The sequence below is a fragment of the Prionailurus viverrinus genome, chromosome B2, assembly GCF_022837055.1.
Source record: "Prionailurus viverrinus isolate Anna chromosome B2, UM_Priviv_1.0, whole genome shotgun sequence".
NCBI lineage: Eukaryota > Metazoa > Chordata > Mammalia > Carnivora > Felidae > Prionailurus > Prionailurus viverrinus.
The window spans coordinates 145,154,994-145,177,425 of NC_062565.1; the positions used below are offsets into that span (position 1 = coordinate 145,154,994).

General features: G+C 53.2%; 1 protein-coding gene across 8 annotated transcripts in view; it reads right to left on the bottom strand.

The window, feature by feature from the left end:
• Window positions 1-22,432, bottom strand: part of AGPAT4 (1-acylglycerol-3-phosphate O-acyltransferase 4) — a 125,844-nt gene that overhangs the window by 7,163 nt on the left and 96,249 nt on the right. For 6 of the 8 annotated variants that reach the window (XM_047857827.1, XM_047857832.1, XM_047857824.1 and 3 more), the window contains 4 exons: window positions 8,975-9,136; window positions 8,320-8,473; window positions 4,854-4,956; window positions 2,298-2,373 (listed from right to left, as the gene is read on the bottom strand). In XM_047857827.1, coding sequence (XP_047713783.1) covers window positions 2,298-2,373; window positions 4,854-4,956; window positions 8,320-8,473; window positions 8,975-9,136 — 495 coding nt within the window. The remainder of the gene's footprint in view (window positions 1-2,297; window positions 2,374-4,853; window positions 4,957-8,319; window positions 8,474-8,974; window positions 9,137-22,432) is intronic. The other 2 variants (XM_047857830.1, XM_047857831.1) reach the window with 2 other exon arrangements.

Consider the following 22,432-nt stretch of genomic DNA (forward strand, 5'->3'; position numbering starts at 1 on the left):
GGCGTCCCTAGTGGGTTTCCTTTTGTGTCTCTGCTGGAGCAGAAGAAAGTGTCAGCACATCCCTGTGTGGCTGCCACCACCCTGTCCCACGCTGACAGCCAATTTACTTGTCTGTGACATCAAAAGCCTGAGAATTACTGCCTTAAAGTCCCAAGCTCAAAGTCAACAGAATTGTCTTTCAACACCATACATCTGAAAGATGACGATTAAAACAGAGCCCCACTCTGACAAGCGTGGTGGGGCACCGAGATTTCTGGTGCGTAAAGAAAGCCCCAGACCCAGCTAGGCTCCTGAGGAAACAGGGCTGACAGAAATGGAAGGATGCCATCGTTCCCTGCCATCCGGTCACATCTCGTCTGGAGGCACCGCTGACCCTTGCACTTACTGCCCAGCGGTGTTCCCTCCAGGGAAAAGGCCCGCCTCAAAGGTCTGCTCACCGGCAGACACAGCCCTCCATAGAGAGGAAGAACTTGGCCTCGGGAACCCGGCTTTATTAGTGAGCTGCGAAGATGGACAAACGATGTCATTCCCTGGACCTTAATACCCTCATCACTAGCCTAAGAGCTCGGAGCCAGGTGATCGTTTCAAGAATCCTCTCAAAACTGAACGCTATCGTTTCTAATGCATACATAGTTTAGAGAAAACCTTCCCGAGAGAGGTCGGCAAGAAGGAAAGGTGCCTCTCCACCAAACACCCAAGTGGCTCGGTTCACACGACGGCCACGGCTCTCGCGCCCCAACACAGGAGAGAAAGGGCCGAAGGAGAAAAACCTCCTTTGCTTTGGTGAGTTTTGGGTCCTGCGCTTGTTAGATTTGTGTGGTTCTTTACAAAGCGATTCATTTCTTAGGCTTTTGCTTAGCACGTTTTTCTTCTTGCTAATAGCGACATTTTTTTTATACTGCCTAAATGACTAAACCAGAAAACCGCACAAGGAAAATGCTGCCTCGTGCATGAAACCAGAGGAAAAGAGTTTGTATTGTTTGTGTGTTTCTGTCGGGCCTGGGCCCGTGGCAGCACGGAAGCGTGATAACTGGGAATCTTGCTAAAAAGCATCTGCAGTGCGTTTCCAAGGACGGGTCTGCAGGCCGCGTGTCAGAGGCAGCCTTCTAGAAATACACGTTTCCAGGGCTCCTCAGACCCACTGCATAAATCTCTGAGGCTGAGGAAGATGCATGGCTCACACTCTGTGACAGGTGTTTACTGTTGACTATTTGTAAGAGGAAACTGGATGCCCATCCCTATTACTCGTCCAGAAAAGACACGAAGCAAGTTCCGTGAATGCGCTTTTAAAGGCACCATCGGAAAATCACTTCCTTGGGAACACAGGAGCGACTTCTAGCTAAGACAGTATGAAGATCTTGATCCCCAAAATGGAGCCTCTACTTAATCTGATGGTAGTAACTGGGAAGGCTTTGGGGCCAAAGCACATTGGCAAAGGCAGGATTAAAATTCCTACCCCACTGTAGGGGACAGCCCATAGAGTTCTGGGCAATTATCTCTAGAGGGATGGGGCAGGGGGGGAAGACAGCACATTAAAAAGGCAGGCAGTCTGTATTTATGGAGTTTGGCAACAGGAAATCAGTATCCTGCTTATTGAGCTCGGTTCTAGGTAATAAGCTGGTTTGCCCTTAAAACGTACGATGAATCAGAAATAAGTCTTTATGGGCAGTGAGGCTTGGTCATAAGGACGCCTTCCTCATAGGTGGAAGCTAGCCTTTTCTCCTTCATAAGATCAGGCAGTTGGGACAATGATAATTAGCCTCCCTCTGCCCTGAGCAGGTCTTTGAAGAGAGAAGCCAACGGAAGGTAAGGTCCTGCCCAGAGGAAGCAAAGATGGTGTGTGTGGTGGTGATGGGGACGCGGGGGGAGCTGAGGGGTTGGAACAGACAGGAGGCAGGGGGGCACTGCACCAGATCAGACCAGTAAAGTGGGTCCTTGCAATGCCGATGCTGGTGGTTTTGAGACCACACAGGCAGCCACGCTGCAGGTCTGGAAGCCAGCGGGATCGTATGCGTTACTGAAAGAACATTCCACCCCCGAGTTCCAGACACCGGCTGTTGGGGCCGTCACTTCCTCTTCTGTCCACTACACCCATCATTCTTCCTGTGAAGCCCCTTTGACACATATTTTGCTATATTCTTTTCCCCACTGTTGAACAGAGTGTCAGCCCCAGGGCGGCTGCTGACTAGGCAGTGGGGTCTCGCCACCGTCAGCTCCCAGAGGCCCCCACGGTGCGCCCACAGCTGCAACTCGAAACGGGGGTCGTTGGGTCCCACAGAAGCACCCGCGGCACTGACCTTCTCCTGGTAGAGTTTGTGCAGCCAGGCTGAACACTCATCCTCGTCTTCTGGGACTTCTTCTAAAGGAATCCGCCTGCAAAGCAGAGAGCAGCTAGCAGCGGGGAGACCAACGCCAGATGCCCCCACCACGGTTTCAGAGTAACAGTGCTCCACCTCTCTGGGCTTCTGTTTGGGTAACCTGATCATGTGGCTGTGAGAAGCGCAATTCAATTGATACAGGCCCAGTTGTAATCATAGTCCACGAAGGAGTGGCCAACGGCAGGTTCAGGGACTCAGACACCTGCCTCTCTCCGTCCTCCCTCCCTGCCTCATGGAAAGGCTCCCAAGACCGGCTGTTTGCTTCTCCAAGAGAGGGCAGAACTGCCTCCGTTCCCACATGTTAGAATCCAATGTATATGCAGAGAATCTACGTGTAGGTGGTAACCTGCTAATACTTCTGCCAGCCAGGTAATGACTAAATACGGTGGTGAAGTGTCTCCCATCAAATGATTCCTTTGACCTCTTGGACAGGTTAGAGGTGGATCCTGATGTAAGGATTTCGACAAACAGAAGTACCTGTATGTTGGGCAACTCCTGTTCCCCGCAGGATGGGAGAGACAGGGGATCCTGGCCAGGCCCCGGGGCTCTTGGCTCACCAGAGGTGGAGGAGATCCCAGGGTGGCTCTGGGCTGGTGCTGGCATGGGCTGGGGGCTCAGCCACTTGCCAACAGCCCCAGTGACCAAGGGGGAGTCACTGGACCATGTCTCCTATTGTACGTACATTTCTGTGTGTTCCCAGGCTGCTGGCTCTTGTGATGCCCAGCCGTATTTATTCACACCTGATTTTATCCATGTAAAATTCTACATCCCTCATGACTGCCATGGGTGGACTGGGTCCTCTCTCCGGCTTTGGACTATCTTCGCACGAAGATACATCTTTAGAACTTACCCGTCACACTATAGCCCGTTATGAGAACGTGCGATTTCGTCTTGTAACAGAAGCAGTATTGTTCAGGGTGAGAAATCACCCGGTAGGCCCCTGCAAATACTCCCACCAGTACCCTACTCCTGCGCTCTTACTGGCTCACCCTGGTTTGGAAACCGGATCTCTCAATGTGTTTCTTGAAAAAGGTTAGAAAGCCTGCATACTATTTATTCGAATAGTAGGAGTTTAAGGCAGTTTTGCTCTTTTCAGTAACTTATTTGACATTCTCCACCTTGCTTTTTGAACACCTTGTATTGCGGTAAAACACAAGAAAGCCTCTCTCATTTTGAAAGGGCCCCTGCACCACGAGGAGTGGCACGGTCTTCCTCGGAAGCCGTGAGGGTGTGCCAACTTCTGTGGGCCTGCTGGGTATCGCATTTACAACCGTCATCCCTACATGTGCTCCAGAGAGGTGCAGTTACCCGAGAGGTGGCCTAGTAGAGGTGCAATAATCTTGCATGGTGGGCGAAGTTTCCCCAAATAGCAGGGGCCCAGCTGTCAGTGATAGGTGATAGAGTTCAGGGGACAAAGCCTCCTTTACTTCTGGAAGGAGGCCTCCCTTGGGAAGGTTGCGTTTCCTACCCTCGTCTGCCTTAAACTGAGTGATAAGCCAGACTGTTGGCTGTGGCCTTAGAAAACAGTAGTATGATGCTCCCTCCTCTTTGTAAGGGGGAGCCGAAGTCATTTCCAGCTAGAAAACTATTTAATCCAGGTTGTCAGTCCTGGAAGGTTTGAGCTTTTTCTTGAAGCCTCGTGGTGACGATCAGCCACCGAATTTGCATCCTGTGTTGACTTCAGCATCTGTAAGGTCTTTAAAAAAATAATCAGAATGCTATAGAACACTTGGCTAGCTCTCCAGCAGTGGGCATGTCTGAGCACCTTGGTTCGCCTTCTGGGCAGACCACCTACTGCCTGAGAAACCAGCGCGATCCCTCAACCTGGTCACATGGGGTTTCATGTGGGCGCACCGTTGTGTTTTACCATCTGCAGTGTCTTTCAACTGTTTCCCATTAATCTCGACATTGCAGACGACCAGGGTGAGATCCATTCTGTCAGTTGATAAATGGGCAAAGAGAACTAGCTTGTCTAAAATCTTGTGAAGTGTTTTCAATAAAATCGTAATAGCTTGGAATCTAACACATAAGTAAGATACTGCTAAAATGGTCTCCATTTGTTTCTAGACCTCCCTATAAATTACACACCCTCTTATCTGTGGACATCTGTGTGCAGCAGACACATCCTCCAGGAAAAGGGGTCAATGAAATAATGTCTTCATACTCAATCTCAAAATGACTATAAAATGACTAGGCTTCCGTCTGGCCAGCCTGAGCTCTGTGATGAATATGAACTGGTCAGAGAGAATCAGAAAGTAGCTCAGAAGAAACGAGGCCTCCCCTGATTATTCCCATGAGTGGCCTGTGTCTTGAGTTTCTAATACTAATATGGGTAGTGAATGGGTCCGTTTCAGTACAGATTACAGACAAGAAAATATTAAACAGATTTCTCCGGAAAGAGGTTGGCCGGCCATTTGGGATTTATTTACTTTGATGGGCACTCTCTTTTTTGGAAAGAAAATGGAACCCACTTACCTGACGTATAAATCTGCATGATATTTCTTCCCGTTTAGGACCCCCAACAGTGTTGGATTTTCATTATTTCTGAAATTGAGTGTACAGTCATATACAGCTGAAACTATAAAAAAATAAAACAAATACAAAGCAGTATATAGCGTGTGAACCCATAGATACACACATTGGAAAACAATACTGAAATCTGCTAACTGGGTATCTCAGGATGGTGGGATTACTGGGTTCCTCTTCATGCTTTTCTATATCATCCAAATGCCTTCACTGAACACACATCACTTTCTGTAATCAGACAGCACACTAACTTAGTAGCTGAGAACAGAGTTATTACTGAGGTCAGATCAGTTGAAAGCAATACTGCGATGTCCCTTCTAGACGTACTACAACAAGGACCCATATTTCGACAAATACCAATAATAAGGTCAATGAATCTAACGCATGCTAAGGACGTGTCTTAAGTTGATGGCAGTGTAACCATTTTACCAGCGTTTCTCCCCTAGAAAAATAAGATAGCTACAAAGCTAGAAGTGGATGTGGGGAACCTCTTAAGGAATTGAACTAGAGTCGGCTGAAACATGACAGAGAAACAAAGAAGAATGTGTGGTTTCAATGTGTCTCCCAGGCGGTGAGTTAACCCCGCAGCTTGCTGTCAGAATTCACTGTTGCAGCTTACTGGGGGGAGGCGGGGAGGGATGCAGAATGCCAGAGGGAACAGCGAGGGAACAGCCGTGGAGAGGGAAATACGGAGGGGAGACAGATGCCATTCCTGTGGCGTCAGGACGACAGGACCGGGCAGCAGAAGGAACAGGAGTTATGGAGTCAGGCTGGTGCCTGCGGGATCTTTTCTCCGACAGGCCACCCAGCCTCCCGGAGCCTAGCTCCCCTGGAGAATGGGACCCACGATGCCCTCCTCCCACGCCTGCTGAGCTGGCGAAAGTCACCACTGTCCGCAGGGCTTGGCACACTGTGCCAGGGAGACTGTGCGCCTGATACGGTACCGAGATCCTGGCATGTGTGCGGCTACTCTTCATAAAGTGGGCAGGAGGATGACGGGATGTCTTGGTTCTAGTTGGGAATATGAAGAACCAGCATTCAAAACCCGGTCAGAAAAGCACTGTCCATTAGCTTCGACCTGCTGCCTGCCCGCCAGTGGGGTCTGCGTGGGGCGCTGTGGCAGCTGGAGCTGGTCTTTGCTGAGGAGAGAGGGGGCTCTCTGGGGCTGGCTCGCAGGAGTGCCCGGGGGGGTGGCCCCCCACCCCCCAGCAACCCAGACCTTTGCCCCATCCTGTCATTCCGGTGGGGAAAGGTGTGGCTCTCCAGGGGCGAGTGAGGCTGGTGGAGGCATTATGGTAACAGGCATTCGGGCTGCACCGGGTGTGGCTGTGGGGTCACCAGGTCTGGGAGCAAGAAGGGCTCGTGTGGCTCATGGAGTTCAGCGGGCTTCAGCCTCCTTCCTTCAGACTGGCTCCTACACACAAGTGGGGTGGCTTTGGTTAATTAAGGATAGGCGGAGCGCCAGGGGGCCCCCAGAGGACAGCCTAAAAACTAATGACTTGCACAGTTCTCTTCGTTTCCAGAGGAGTAACCCCAAGAGAAGCGTCTTGAAGGGACACAACGGCCCAGCAGGAAACCCATCTGCCTGCAAAGCCCTTGAGCCCCAGCCTCTGTGGACTAGTGGAGCCATTTGGAATAAGTTCCTTAAATTCTCTGTAAGCCCCAACTTCCCCACCTGGAAACTGGAAGTAAACAAAGGGTTGCGTCGCTGGATCTGGCGAGCACACTCTGGCCGCGCCACGCGTGACGAGCCTGCGCACAGGACAGATGACAAGTGCCCTGCGCGCGCTGGCGCTCATTCCGGGGTGGGGGGAGGGGCGGGGCGGTGGGCACACGGATGCCGCGGCCTGCAGGCCAAGCTCAGCCAGGGGGTCCGTCTGGGCGCGGCGCCGGAACCCCGCGGGGAACACCCGACCCCGAAGCTGGGCGCCCCCACCAGGGGGCGAAGGTGAGGCGAGCAGGGTGAGCGCTGAGTAAACGTTCAGTGCGCGCCAGGCCCGGTGCCGAGTCCTCTACCCGTTTTCTCACTTAACCCTCGCGACTCCAAGAAGCTTTGCGAGGTGATGCGCCCGGGGCCCCACGGCGCGCGCGAAAGCCCCCTCCCCACCCCCGCCGCCCCCGGCACTCAGGGCTGGGTCTCAGGTCTGCCCCCGACTCCCCGGGGCGATGCAGGACGCAAGCTGCTGGTGTCTTGGGAGGTCGAGGGAGGGACCAGGAACCCGGCGGGCGACCTCGGCCCCGGGGGGCAGCGGGGAGCTCAGTGACGGGGTCTAGTCTCCGGGCAGCTCTGCAGGCGGACCGGGGGCGGAGGGGGGTCCCTCGGTGCGCGGCCTGGGATCTGCGAGCGGCTGCCCGGGCTCTCCTTTCTCCCCCCTCCCCGCGAGCCAGCCCGGACTGACGCAGTGGTGTCCGGGCGGGAGGAAACCCCGGGTCAGCCTTGCGACCGCGAGGGGACCAGGGGGTGGGATCGGGCCTGGAGCAAGGGAGGGGGCGGCCGTGGGGCGGGGCGGGGCGGGGGTAGGGCCCCCCCACCCGAGGACTGGCTGCCCCGCAGGTTGGGGCCCGGCTCGGGCGGGTCCGCAGGGGGCCTGGGCGGGTTTACGCGCGACCCCGGGCGCGGGCAGCGCCGCAGGAGACCCCTTGCAGGACACTCAGATCCCTGTGCTCCCAAGAGGGAGACGAGACCTGGGGGCCTAAACAAAGAAGACCGTGCGCGGACAGAAGCTGTTGGACCGGCTGCCGGACTCCGGCCAGGGCGGCGCCTGGCCCCGGGGGACGTGGGCCACGAGGGTCACCAGCCTCGCTCAGGACAGACGAGGAAGGGGGTGAACCTCTGGGAGGGGGCTGGCTGCCCGGGGATTTAATGAGACGGAGTCATGACCCGACGCTGGAAAACAAATGCTCCCAACTCGGGGTCAGCGGGGACAGATGGCAAGGTCACAGGGTTCATCAGCTGGAGGCAGCTGGTGCCACCAGATGGGCAAGAAATGCCACACAAAGCAAAATGACAACAAAAACCTGGGCTAAGCAGGCGTGGGGCCAGGCTGACCCCAGGTGAGGACCCGGGAATCCACAAGGTCAGCACAGCCCTGCAGTCCCGGTGCTGAGCAGGAGGGGGCGGTGTTTGCGTAGAGTTCGTGCGCGAGTGCGTGCCTGTGTGTGTGTGTGTGTGTGTGTGTGTGTGTGAGAGAGAGAGAGAGACTGAGAGAGAGAGAGAGAGAGAGAGAGAGAGAGGCGGGGGGGAGGCGGGGAGAGCGAGCATTGGCCTGGATCCTGGCAAGCCATCCTTTGTCCCCCGTTTGCCCTCCCAGCGACCGGCCGCCATCAGCTGGGGCCCGCTGCCAGGGGACAGCCATTCAGATCGGGTGCTGGGGCTCGGTCTCCTTGCTGCAGGGAATTCTGGGATCTTCCTTACCTACATTTCTCAAACTCCTCACGGTGACGGCGAAGCCTTTGGTGCGTGGCAGCAGGTGGTACTTGAGGCTGGGCAGCCCCTTGGCTCGGGCCACCTGCATGCTGATCTGGTGCTTCTTCTCCGTGAAGCGAGTGCCCTCGCAGTGAATCAGGAACTGGAAAGGACAGGGCGACGGTCACACACAGCTGCCGGTCTCACACACAGGGCCCCCGGTCACGCTCACTCTCAGAGTCACGTGCTGCCCCCGGTCACACGCCTCGGTCACACACGGTCCCCCAGGAGCCCTAGGGAACGGCCAGAGTGGGGACAGCCCGGCGGCTGCGTGGCCCCCGGCCTCAGGTGGGGCGCAGAGGTGGCCTTCCTGTCTCTGAGCTTTGGAGACCAACGTTTACCCTGAGGATAGTAGAGGAGTGAATGTGTGTGTGACAAGAGTGTCCCGAGTGTGTGTGACAAGAGTGTCCTGAGGATTTATTTCTGCACCAGTCAGTTCAGAGGGAAGGACAAGTGTGCGACCGTGGGGAGGCCAGCAGGGCAGTTGGCAGGAGCGCTCAGAGCTCAGGCGCTCAGAGCACGGGGGGCGTGGCACCTAGGGGCGTGGCACCAGGGGGCGTGGCCGCTCGGCGTCGGGGGGGGGGGGGGGGGGTGTCTCACGTACAAAGTACTTCTCGGGGTAATCCCGGAGGTGCAGCAGGCTCTGCGAGACGGTCTTGCGGTCTTGCTCCCACTTGCGTGTGCAGAAGACCATCTCGGTGAAGTACCACATCCAGCCGATGATCGGGACGTAGGCCAGCTCCTTCTTGGCCAGGACTTTGGAGCCCTGGAACAGAGGAGGGGGCCCAGGAGTCCGCGAGGGGGACTTGCGGGGCCTCTCCCACGGCGGTTGGAGACGCTACTAGAAAAAGTGGAGAGGACGCGCTCTCCGAAGGCCTAAGGGGACGGTCCCACAGCACAATGAAGCCGGAGCCTCCGTAGCGGTTAACTTGAGGCCAAGTTTGTGCTAAGTCTGCGGGGCGGGGAGGAGCGGGGGGGTTCTTAGCGGGGGTGCGCAGGCATCTGGGCAGCGTCTGGAACAGCCAGGGACATTTAAGGGTCATCGATGCTCAGCTCATTTTCCAAGCTGGCCATGCAGTTGTGACACCAAACCCTTTCTGTAGGTCTCACTCAGTCCTCAGGCAAACTTGGCTGTGCGGGCAGGGCAGACATGATCTCCTTTCACAGACTAGGAAATGGGGTGGGGGTGGGGGCGGTTCTCTGCATCGTAGAGCTGCAAAATGGGGGAGCCTGGAGTTGAGCGTAGCTCACCAGATCGTGTTGGGGGCTCCCCACCCATCCCCTCGCTGGCTCATCTCTAAGGCTGGCAGTGGGGTCGGGACATCCGCCCAAGGCTGCCTGAGGCTGGCTCAAGACGCAAGGGCTTGGCCCACCAACCGGCGGGCCCCTGAGGCCAATTGGCCAAGGCCCCGAACCAGCTATGCCAGTCTACAAGGCCTGTGCTGGCCTGGGGAAGACCAGGGGTCCAGGGGGATGAGGGGAGACCCAAAACTGCCTTACATCTAGTGGGTTGGGCTCTATATTTTTCACCCTTAATTTTGGAATTGGCCAAGATACTCTTTGAGATAGCCGTCATTGATGAACGGCATGGGAGACCGAGGCAGTGATGCGGACAGTCGGGCAGCCATACGGACTGACGACTGTCTACTTATGCCCTGAGCCTACGAGACTTGTCACGTCCCCAGCAACCACACAGCTGCAGCTCGGTGAAGACCAATAAGCCGATACGTATCCCCTTACGCACCTGTGTAGACTGTAGAGCGGCAAAAAACAGCCACTTGCCCCCTTTATGTTAAAGCAACAACAAACATCTTGCCCCACGGTGGGGAAGACAAAGCACAGACACCGTTCAGGTTCAGTGTCTCTATGTTTTGATGGGTTTTGCTTTTGCTATGCTCACAAACCCAACATGCAAGTTATCTCGAAGAGAACCAAGCCATAAGATCTGGGGCCTGTGAGGACCTAAGAGGCCAGTCCTGCTGGGTCAGAGAACTCGCTGTACGTGGGTGGGGGGGAGGGGGGACCCGCTGTGTGCCAGGCATGGGCTGTGCACTTATATAAATTCTATTCAATTTGAAATCAAGAGAAATAGCCCCATTTTATAGATAATCAAACTGAGGCTCAGAGATGTGAAGTAGCTAGCCCAGAGTCACATTGCTAACCGCTATACCAGCCTGGTGTCCCCTCCTGCATCCCTCAGCTTAGTGTGGGCACTGACCCAGTTCTGGCAAGGTGGCTCAGAGGTCATGGTGCCCATGTTCTGGGGCTTCTGGAAGCTTTTGCTCCATCACAAAAAGAGAGATGGCCAGGAGGCCCGGCTCTTTTTCTGCCGTGAACACGGTTGCCAAGTGTATCATGGCTTTGACCATCATGTTGTGGCCCTGAGACAACAGCCTAGAAATGCTGAGGCCACTGGGGCCGCTGGGCCAGCCCAGGAGGCGTCTGGCTACAGCCCTGCTCTCCTCTGAGGCGGCAGAATGTCTCCCAGGCCAAAGCCCCTGGGTCAGGGTTTCCGTACATCTCCAGCTGACGAGGGCCTGAGACAGAGCATCAATCACATTACTGGTGAGAATCTTTCCTATGGTCAGCTTTTTTTTCTTTTCAACATGGGGTTGCTTTAAATCCTAAAAGCGTGAACAAATTATCCTGACTTGCGCTCTCTCGCACTAGGACTGAGAAGGAAGTGCCTGTCACTCAGAACGCGAAAGCAAATGGCCTTGGGGATCATCACTCTGCCCATAGGAGCCATTTAACAGTCCACCGAGTCTGTCCACTGCCAGCTTTCAGGTCGTGGGAGGCCCTGCCTCCCTTCCCTCAGCCTCCTCCTATTGACAGGGATGTTTTTATGCTCTTTGTTTCCTGTTACCTCCCTACTCACGGCCTGTGAGATGGAAACAAGAGAGAAAATCCTCCCCGATGAACTAAACTTACCTTCTTGGTAGGTTAGGACTACTTACAAAAATTGCGTATCCTTGAACTCATCCCCAAAATACCTTGTGTCAACGTGAAGGGATTCTAAAACATGATCTGTTCTATAACGGAGAAGGGGATCATGTTCTATAAGGTAGCAGCCACTGGGGCTAGGAAGGTGAGTGGCCCCATGTTGTCAATCACAACGGCTGTCTGGCGGGGAAAGTACTCTCAGGGGCATTTCCTATTAATGGTTCTATCCCACCAGACGCAAGTGGGCCTTTGGTAACCTACTGCTAAAAGGCAATGAACTTTGACAGTGATGTAGGATCTATGTGTAGACCAAAGAAGGGAGCTCAAGAGTCTATATGTCCATCACTGTCCTACTGTGTTAGGACACCGCGAACCATCTAAGCGCCCCACACTAGAAGGGCTCGATGAATTGTGGTATATATGGCAGACTGTATATACAGTGCATAATATGATAGTATAGAGCAGTTACTGTAGCCCGTGGGCCAAAGCGGCTCCACCACATGCTTTTATAAATAAAGTTTTATTGGGACACAACCACTCTCCTTTGGGTACGCACCGCTTATGGCTTCCTTCACACTGCAACGGCTGAGTTGAATAGCTGTGACAGAGGCAACATGGTCCATAAAGCCTAAAATATTCACTGTCCCTCCAATTACAAAGTTTGCCAACCTTTGATTTAGAGCCACTAAAACTTGTTTTCTACAGATAATTTAATAGCTGGGGAAATGCTTATTATATATTACCAAATTTTTAAAAGGTCTGGAATGAAAGCTGAGTCTATAGCCTGATTATGACTCCACGAAAAAAGTAAAACAGTAAAAATTAACAGTAGCTAGAGGCGGGTGGTCAAATCAGAAGTGATTTTTTTTTTAATTTATTTTGAGAGCGAAAGAGAACAGGGGAGGGGAGAGAGAGAGGGAGAGACAGAGAGAGAGAGAGAGAGAGAGAGAGAGAATCCCAAGCAGGCTCTGAGCTGTCAGTGCAGAGCCCCACATGGGGCTTGAACCCACAAATCATGAGATCATGACCTGAGCTGAATCCCAAGAGTCAGATGCTTAACCAACTGAGCCACCAGGCACCCCCCAATTTTATTATTTTATTATATTTTCCTGTTTTCTTTCACCAACAAAATATTTTGCAGTGTTAATAACAACTACCATTTTGGGAAGTTCTTGACATCGGCACATTTCAACCACTTAAGTGAGACTGGATCAAAGCAGCCCGTTTGGTGATGATCAAAAGGGACAGAGGAGGTATTTCTGTTTTTATGGGGAATTAATACATCTTTCAGCCTTCAAGTTCTGGATGTTATCATTAGGCCTAGGCCTTGATGCTGACTATGTTTACCTGATAGAAGAACTGTTTTAAAATATTAAGGTAGAAACTTTTGCCTTTCAAATCAAAGCAACTTTATTCGATTTCCTTTCCTTGGCAAGGATAACAGGATTTGGAAAGCGTTGACATCAGTCCTGGTTTCGGCCAGGCTCTACCACGGCTCGGCCGTGTGACTTTGGTCCAGATACTTAACCTTCCCGAGCCTCAGTATTCCCAGCCGCCTTCTGAGGAAAGTCATACTTATCGCGACGTGCTGTCGTAAAGATTGAATACCACATGGAAGCATACACAGAAGTGCCGAGTTGAGAACCTGACCACGGGTGTTCAATAACGTATAGCTGTTATTATCGCCACAGAGTAAGCACAGTGGCGAAACGTCCTTTTTTATTCCCCCCATTTCTGAAACCACGCTTCAGCATATGGTAATAGCGAAAGGCTGCGGTTATTACGGGGCTCCCTGAGAGGCAGTGTGGGAAGAGATTTACCCAACTTCGCTCATTTCAGACCAAGAGACTAGAAACTTTCTCCTCAGTGTGCTTACGGTCCTCCCGGAAACTCAATGTGCCATCACTATCATGACCCTCCCAGGCCACACAAGGGCTTCTGTGTGTGGACGGTAACGTCTTCAGGAAAGACACTGTACAAAAACAATACCAATTTTGTTGACTCTGGGTTTACTTTGAGGGTAGACCTGAGAGGATTTACAGAGGAGTTAGATTTACCACAGGCCCCTCTAGACACTAGCATATCTGGAAAATCAAAACTGTTCATAGGAAGCACAACTTCCTGTGAGGAATCCACCACGGCAAGGACCTGGCCGTTTCTAGTAGCTGTGGGGAGTCGCTGACGTGATACCGCGTTCTGCAGTTTGTGAAACTTTTGAGTGTGTGTGTGAGAGAGAGAGAGAGAGAGATGGTGTGTGTAGAGAGAGTATGTGTGAAAGTATGTATCTATATGTGTGTGTTTGTGTGAGAAAGAGGGTGTGTGTAAGAGCATGTGTATGTATGTGTGAGAGAGAGGCTGTGTGTATGAGAGTGATTGTGTGTGTTTGTGTGTGAGAAAGAGAGAGAGTGTGTGTGTATAGAGAGAGTGTTGTGTCTGAGAGAGTGTGTGCGTGTGAGAGAGAACCATCTTACTACAGCTGCCCAATAATCTAATCAATCGGCTCATAACCTAGTTGGGACCACCCAATAGCTCAGGGAAGCAGCCAACCCCACAAACCCCTTCAGCACCTCCAGCCAACTGGTCGACCCCTGTGCAGACACCGTGTGGTGCCAGAAAGAACTGCTTTGAAGATACACCGAGATCCGGTCCATTCCAACCCTGAGACCGTGTGGCTCTTGCCTCACTTTTCTCAGCTCCACAGCCTCTGTGATGAAAACTGAGCAGAATCAGGGCTTTCTAGCTAAGGGCTTTCTCCAACATGGCCACCCGTGTTCATCTGATAAGATGAAACTATGAAGTGTCGATGACCGGGTTTGTAGGACGGTTGGAACAGGCAGGGCATCCTTTCTTTCCATGGCACCCCTGCCTCCTCTGACCGCTCCGAAAACACGATTAGGGACTAACACTAGTCAGTAGGATGGTCCCTGGTCAATGTGTTGTTTGTATAAATATCTCTTCCTGGTTTCCAAGCACATGGGCGTTCCTGGAGGTTTACCAGTACAGTCACCAGTCAGTCATTTGGATTCACCCAAGGTCACGTATTTCTATTAAATATATGAAATACCCGGCTGGGGTCTCTTAAGTGGAACTCTGAAAGCCGGCTAAAACATCCACACTTCAACCCTTTGAATGTTTTCTTGACTGTGAGTGAGGCCCCATCTCTGCAGAGGGCTAGAAAGTCAGCCAACGGCACAGCCTCTTTTTTGACGTGTGGACTTTACCATCTAGACTGTTCTGTTGGGGCGCCTGGGTGGCTCAGTCGGTTGAGAGGCCAACTTCAGCTCGGGTCATGATCTCGCGGTCTGTAAGTTCGAGCCCCGCGTCTCAGGCTCTGTGCTGACAGCTCAGAGAGTGGAGCCTGCTTCCGATTCTGTGTCTCCCTCTCTCTCTGCCCCGCCTCCACTCGCACCCTGTCTTTCTCGCTCTCAAACATAAATAAACATTGAAAAAAAAACATTGAAAAAAACCCTATTCTGTTCGGTCTATGCAACAAGTGTCTGTTAAATACCTCCTTTGTACTGGGCACTGTGACAGGTGCTGGGGACACAGAGATGAATAAGGTTACCCACGGCCTTGAGACGCTCAAAGTGTCGTGGGAGGAGAGAAACAGAAAGCTACCAACTTCTGTGTTACTTGTGCCACTCTGCGAACGAGTGGGGCACACGTGCTCTCTGGCAAAAGAGATCGGTGCCAGAATGGAAGAGATGGGGCTGGAACGTGTCTCTGAAATGTAAGTCGCTCACTACAATAAAAGGCAGGAGATAAGACTAGAGCTCAAAACAATGAGCCGGGCGTGTGTGTGTGTGTATGTGCGTGTGCGCCCGCGTGTGCACGTCAAAAGGTGAGACTCCGTTCGTGCCAACTGGGGTAACGTACATGTGGCCTCATTCTGCTTGCCCTCATTCCCTTCTCTTGCTGTCTCCCTTCTCTGATGCTAAAATAGAAAATGCTGGGGACCTTGCACTACCAGAAAAATCTCCGGAGAGTCTGACAACAAAATGAACACTGTTCCACAATTAGTCACAGCCACAGGGAAATGCACAAAACAAACAAGACACAAAAGCACTCTCTGAGAATTCATCTCTCTTCGACCGGAAATGAACGTGCGCCATTTATCCAGGTGGAGCACGATACTCAAAGCTCTTCATAGCATCTCCTCCCGCCCTCCGTCCCCCCTCCCCAGTCTACATCCCTGCCCTTACCAAACCCAAAGCTCTCCTTAGTTTGCCTGGTGCGCAGATGCGGAGTGGGGAAGGAAAGGGCATTTGCAGGCAAAGTAAACTCTCGGGCGTTGGGTATTTATCACACTTGACTCTGCTCAGCGGATCAGGGCTCCCTGTAAAGCAGATGAGAGAGGAGCCCCCCCCCGCCCCCGCAATGCCCTGCTCCTCTTTCCTGAGCACAGATCCGTGTGTCCCCTTCCCATCCTCTATTCTGAATGGCCCTCCTGAGTCCTGCCCCAGGTGGCCCCGGGCCTGGCCAGATGGAAAGACAGAGCACAAGAAATCCAGGGGCGGGGCTGGGGGACCAGCGCTCCGCAAGGGCAGAAGGTAACAGGACAGCTATACCGCCAACCTTTTGTCACCAGCAGGTGTCTGATAAGCCATTGAAGAGGCACAGGGAAGATGGGGGCACGGAGGGCCCCGAGCACCTTAGGACACGGGCGTGCCAAAGAGGGAGCAGTTACTGGGGCCCAGCACAGTCAGAGACGGTTCCCATCCCCGGCTTGGGAGGTCTGCTGAGGGCTGTGTGAAGAGCAGGGAGGAAGCCCCGTGGTAGGGCTGCTTAAACAAGTCTGGATTTACGATCGGTCGGTGTAATCCAACCCTGGCTTGTTAAAGACATTGCTAGAGGATCCTGTTTAATAAAAAAAAGACCTTGGTGTGTCGAACTCGGCACTACGCTTTTAAAAATAAAGTGTATGCTAACATGGCCAGGAATACACTCAGTTAAGAACTCAACGGGCATATCTGTATTTCCACGGAGCTGCTGGCTTGTGTCCTTAGCCAGTGAGTCATGAGGCCCCCCGGGTTGTAAGGGGCCTCCCCTCATCACTATTCTCTCGGTCTCCTTATCTGTGTCATGCCAGATCTCCGCATGCCTGGCCCGATAGGTCAATACTTAGCGGCAAAAAGTGGCCCCCCTGCCCACTCTTAGTATAGTGGGTGGTACCCGAGTGCAATATGGAGGCTGCTGATCAAGCCCCTGAGGGTGGGGCGGGGGGGGGGGGGAGCGTGCTTCCTTCACACCGTGTGATACTGGCATTGAGCGTGGTGCAAACCCACCCTAAGGGAGCTGATAAACCATAGCTGCAGGTGTAGCTGATGAGAAGGAGAACAAAACGTTTCTCCCCATCTAGAAACTTCCGATCTCTCTGGGGCCAAAAGGAACTTGACTGCCATGTATGAAGAAACCAAGAGAGAGCGAATACAACCACACTTTGCATTGCACAAAAATGATGGGATGGGGGAGGTGTCAGTTGCCTGGGGGTCTAGCACCAGCCAAAGCCCACTTCGTAAAACCTTTGTTCTCTCTTCTGTCTTCCATACCCTTTCCTCCTTCTCATAAGATGAAAACATTCAATGAAAGGAAACTAATTAGGGTTAAGGAAACTAATAATTACTGCACGCCTACTTTGTGCAAGGCACTTGAACTAAGTATTTTACTTATACTCATTAATCCGAGGCATATATCCATTAAGCCCTATATATTTACTAAGCCCTTACAACACCACATAAATGGGAATTATTAACTGCGGTTCAGAAAAGTCAGATAACCTTCCCAAGGTCGTGCAACTGGTAAATGCAAGAGTCAGGGTTCCAAGTCCCAATCTGTGGGACTCTAAGACAACGGGTTTTTGTGTGTGTGTTTTGTTTTTTGTTTTGTTTGTTTTGTTTTGTTTTCCCTATACATCTGTGTCTCCCCTGCCACCCTTAGGAGAGAACTGTTCTGGAGTAAGCAGAGGGAAAAAGAAACAATTGCTCTTGATATCTGAGCACAGAAGGCATGGGTTCATCTCTCAAAGTGTCCACTTTCCTACTAAGTCTTACACGTTTGAACACAAGACCCAGGAAACCTACAATTTGAAAGAATGTTATAGTTGACGGCGGTTTATAGGTAACAACAGTCATGCAGCCTTTCTAAACAAATGTGCGTTGGTATTTTTCCTACAGGAAACCTCTAGTGACCAAAGTGCTCCTTTTCGTAATCAAACATGGAGAAATGCTGGTTTTCAGATACGTGTCAACCTTTCACAGAGAGAACCATATTCAATGTTACGGACCACAAACGTCTTGGCAAAATTAAATTGGGACACCAACACTTTGGGCTCCGTTCTTGGTTTCAGCCCCTGAGTGATTTCCTAGGGCTTTATGACATCTGCTGGCCGTGTTACCAGGAGCCGTGCAGGCCTCCACCTCGGCCCAGATGGGTCCGCCAAAATGGCAGCAGCCTGCCCGCACCCTTCTTTCTGACTTGCCTCAGTAAGTCTGAAAGCAGCCCACAGTGGCCTTGAGCTGGCGGCCCGTGACATAAGTAGGAAAACTAATACGCACTCCTGGCCACGCCCAGACGGCGAAGAGGGGCGTGACGCCTGGCAGACGGGGGCCTATCTCTCAGGGTCTCCCTTTAGGCACCTCCCCCCCTCTATGATCATCCCTTCATCTGCATCTCCCGTGGCTCCTCAAATCATGCCCTTGAGGCCTTGGTCCATTGCTATCACCTTCTGGAAGTCTCCTGTGTCCCAGGGGCCCCACAGCCCATGTGCTGGTAGGCACCAGAATGTTACATCGGTTGTGAAAATATTGAACCCCCTCCCCACAGTCTGGTCAACAGAGCTGCCCCAAATACCCAGACTCACCCCCCAATATCCCACCTGTACCACAGTGAACCCAGCTCGTCCCCAGGCCCTCCAGGGCTAACAAAGGGGTGACACTCGGAATGACGGAGGCCCCCAGGATGGTGCTGTAGGGCTGACTGGTCTGTGGTTAAATGCGCCGAGTATCACGACCGTCCGCCTGCACCTTGCCGCCCCAAGGGAACACGCTCAGCCCTATGTTGTCACCCTCTTCAACCCCGTGTCCTGTGACAGGCATGCAAGTTCCTTCCTTACCTCTCTTGATAGGTTACAAAATCACTGAAGGCAAGGACTGTATTTTCCGATCCCCCTTTGTATCTCCCTAATGCCCAGTGGTATCATCTACAGAAATGCAGTCCCCTTTTGTGGGGAAAGTATTTTGAAGATGCCTCAGTGGCTGTCGTCGCCATCCTGAGAGCTTTGTGAGGGACATCGGGGTGCCCTCTGCTTAGGGTAATGATTCTACTACTCTCCTTCTACTTCTCCCTATGTGAAGAAACGCAACAGAAATCCGATCTGTTCTCAGGCTGAGCTACCATATATTATGTTTATGTGAGGTCTGAGAGCAGATGTCCTGCCGTGGTGTGGTGGCAGGGTCTACACTGGCCTCGGTGGTCCTCACCTCCTGGTATCGAAGCTCTCCTGTAACCCACCCTACTTCCTGGAGGGTGGGCTGGACTCATCTGCTCACCTCGGACAGATACGACGCGACCGAGTGATGATGCCACTTCGGGGTTTCGGTCACAAAAAGGCCGTGGGTGCTGTGTCGGGGGCCTTTTCCTGCTCTCTCCGGGACAGCTCCCCCGGGGGTAAGCCAGTGGCCACGTCCAGGGGAAAGCTGAGAAGAAGCCCAGGGGAGGGGGCAGGCCTGGCAACAAACACAGGGACGAGGGTGGAGGCAGGTCACCGCACGGCGAGCCTTCCGACGAGACCACCACCCTGGCCGGCAGCTTGAGTACAACCTCCCGAGAGACCCTTGCCGGGACCCCCAGCTGAGCTGTGCCTGGATCCCAGACCACACGGGCTGAGCCAATACGCGTTCACTGTTTTAAGCTGCTGTGTTTGGTGGCTTGTCTCACTGCCACAGATAGAACAGATCTGGGCTCGTTAACAATCTAAAGAACAATATCCCAGTTGGCCTCCACGTTAACCTACAGGCCGCACCTACCCAGCAGGTAAATATTGACCATAGCCGCTTCTGTGTATGGAACGCTCGCCAGGCACCTGGTGTCGCTCAAAGACCCAACAAATATGACCTGGGGTGACCTGCCAGGGCCACTATGAAGTGACACGTATGTATTTTGCTGGGACAGAAAGAGAAGCTTCCGGAAGCTTCGGAAACCCGGCCCCTCTGCATTGTATTTTTGCTGGACGCTTTAGTGATTCATGCTCTTAACTGTCCACGGGCCACGCCCGTCCCCAGGCAGGAGGGAAGCGCGTGTATTCTTCAAAGTCATAACCGGAGCCTTTGCTGTAACCCTGGCCTGTGCCACGAAGTGCCAGCTCTGAGGGGAGAAGAGGCCACTGGGATGACTGTGTGGGTCCTCAGATGCTTATAAAAGGCGACAAGTCTTTTTCCTGTTTAAGAAAATCCCACCCCTTTTCCCCCAAAACCAATTTCATATTTAGTGGCCCCATTCTCAAGAATTTCGGCAAATTTCACGGCTTCACTATGAACGCACATCCTCGTGGGCAGTTGCACGGGCCGGTGAAAACTGCCCCCTCAGGAACTCCGTCTTGTCCCTTCTTCTCTAAGAAGCTTCTCTAAGAAGCTCAGGAGCTCCTTAGACTCCAGAAGGATCTCGCTGTCACGTGTTATTTATTTAGTCATTTATTTGGGGGGGCAGGTGATTTAAGGCCAAAGGGCACTGCTGAACAATTAACGTAACAAGACGCTGCTCTGTGGCCGCTGAAGGGTGGCAGGAATAAACGTGCCACTTTGGAAAGAGGCCAAGCGGCTCATCTGGCATCACGGCCGCTGCCTGGACCTCGGCTGCTTGAGCAGCACGTGTGGATGTGAACTGTCCCCTGCAGCGCAGACAGGGCAGTCCCCGGGGAGAAGAGTCTGGCGGCTTCCCCCTGACTTGGCCCAACCCCCGACCCCGACAAGGGTCGCTGACTCCTCCACCACGCTCTCCTGGCACCAGGTACCTGGCTGGCACGAGGCGACCTTGGAAAGTGCAGCCACACCACAGGCCGGCGCTCAGTGCTGGAGGACAGGGGAAGGCGGCCACCTCCCGTCCCCGGCTGTACTCTCCCTCCCGTCCCGGCGAGGACTCCGGGGCTCCCGGAAGCTGAGGCCCCCCTGAGTAGGGCTCCCCAATTCCAGTGAGAATGGGACATTCTTCACCCCAGGCTGAGGCTTCAACCTGCTTCACAGCCAGGCAGCCTCCGAAACCTGTGAGCTCCTAGAACAGTCTCTGATGCCGGGGCTCACACCCCCTCACAGGCAACCCTGGCTGCTCAGTTTTCAACAGTAAGGAAGGAAACCCGACGGACAGGGTATCTGTTTACAGAATCACAGCTGGAGGCGAGAAGTCCCTGTGCTGGTGGCCAGATGGGGGTGTCCTGCTAATAACCTTCCGGCCATCAGCACTCTTACCACTGTGCTCCAGCCTGGTCCCTGTCCTCAGGTGGCCCTGGTCATTTTCTGACGCAAAGGCTCCAGCGTCCCCAGGGCCCCTGCGTCTCTTCCCCTACCACCATCGGGGGAGAAGAGCAGAGCTCTGAAATCAGATGTACTAGTTACGCTCCTGGGACAAATGATTTAGCCAAACTGAGGCTTTGGGAGTTTATGGAGTGTAAATAATCACAATGTCCTAAGAATTAGAAATAGCAAAATCCAGTGAATAAGTACCCAGAAAGAGCTGGTGGTCATCGAGCTACAAGGGTACGACGTGAACTAGACGGTGCCACCCAGACCATATGCGTGTTCACATCCTGAGCAGGAATACCCCCACAGCCTCGGGAAGCCTGGAAAACACCGACTGTCCCTCAACCACACCCGGAGTCCCGGGCCTGGGGGGACGCTGGCACGCCAGGAAGTCTAGCTCGGAGGCAGTAGAAAGAACGTTCTAGCAGTCAGGACGCAGAGAGACTAGGCACCCTTTCTCCCAAGGCAGAGGAAGGACCCTGTCATGACCATTCGTCTCCGTGGTGGGGTTCGGATTGTGACACGTTAGGGGGTGGTCTCCTCTCGCAGAGAATCAAAGCACAGAACTGTAGCTGAGACCAGGAGCCCGAAACGGAGAAAGGCAGACGCTAAAGTGTTTGGTCTTGTTCCGGAAAACATCTTTAACACCCGTGTGTGCATAGATACCAAGTCAGAACTGGAAGAATAAATAGGAAAACAAAGGAGAAAACTGTTGGCCAGAAGGCCTGTCCCTTTCCTAGAAATCCCTTCCGTGACTCGCCCATAGGCAACCCAGCTTTCTCGAAGTCTTAAGGTGGCAACGGTGAAGGAACACACTGTCTCTCTTGAAAAACTGCTAAAGACCTTGCCTGCCTTTTGACGGTTTCAGTGCCTACGAAGGAGTCTCATTTGTCCCAAAGACATGAATGGGACTTGATTCTAAACACATTTCCTTCTCTCTCCTTCTGCCCCCAATTTAAAAGTGCATCAATGTTTAAACGCAGATACAAAATGTAATCCGTGCAGTGCAGTCCTCCTTCACGAAGGGTCTTCCCAAATAGTCAGTCACAGGGCCCCCCCAAGTGCTGCTGGCGTCTCTGAGACTCCGCAGGCACATCGGGGACTAGACCCAGGCGGCCTCCCCACCGAGTCAGACGCGTGGACCCCATCAGCCCCGCCAGCCTCCCAGGCTTCAATCTCCGCCCCTCTGAACACTATCATTTTCTCTCCCTCGTCCAGAAACAATGTGAGCAGACACCCCGTCTGTCTGCAGGCGTTGTTCCCCGCAGACGGTGCCAAACAGGAGCCCCGAGTTCTCGCTCAAGCTGTCCCGGCCCTTCCTCGCCCCAGGCCGCCACCCGTCATCTCGGTCGGGACGGCTCAGCCTAAGCACCTAGACAGCTCAAATTCGCCGATCGGATCTGGGCGTGACTACACAACGCGATGTTTTCAAGACGATGAAAGCCCAGAAAGCCCAGTCCCAAAGGCGTGCAAGAAGTCAAACTACTTGGGGGCGGGAAACAGAAGTTCGTATTTATTCTCAACTCTGACATTGAAACTCTCTGGCTTGGGGACTCAGCGTGCTGAAGCCCACAGAGGGGAAGGTGCACCCTGGAATGACTCCTGGCCGG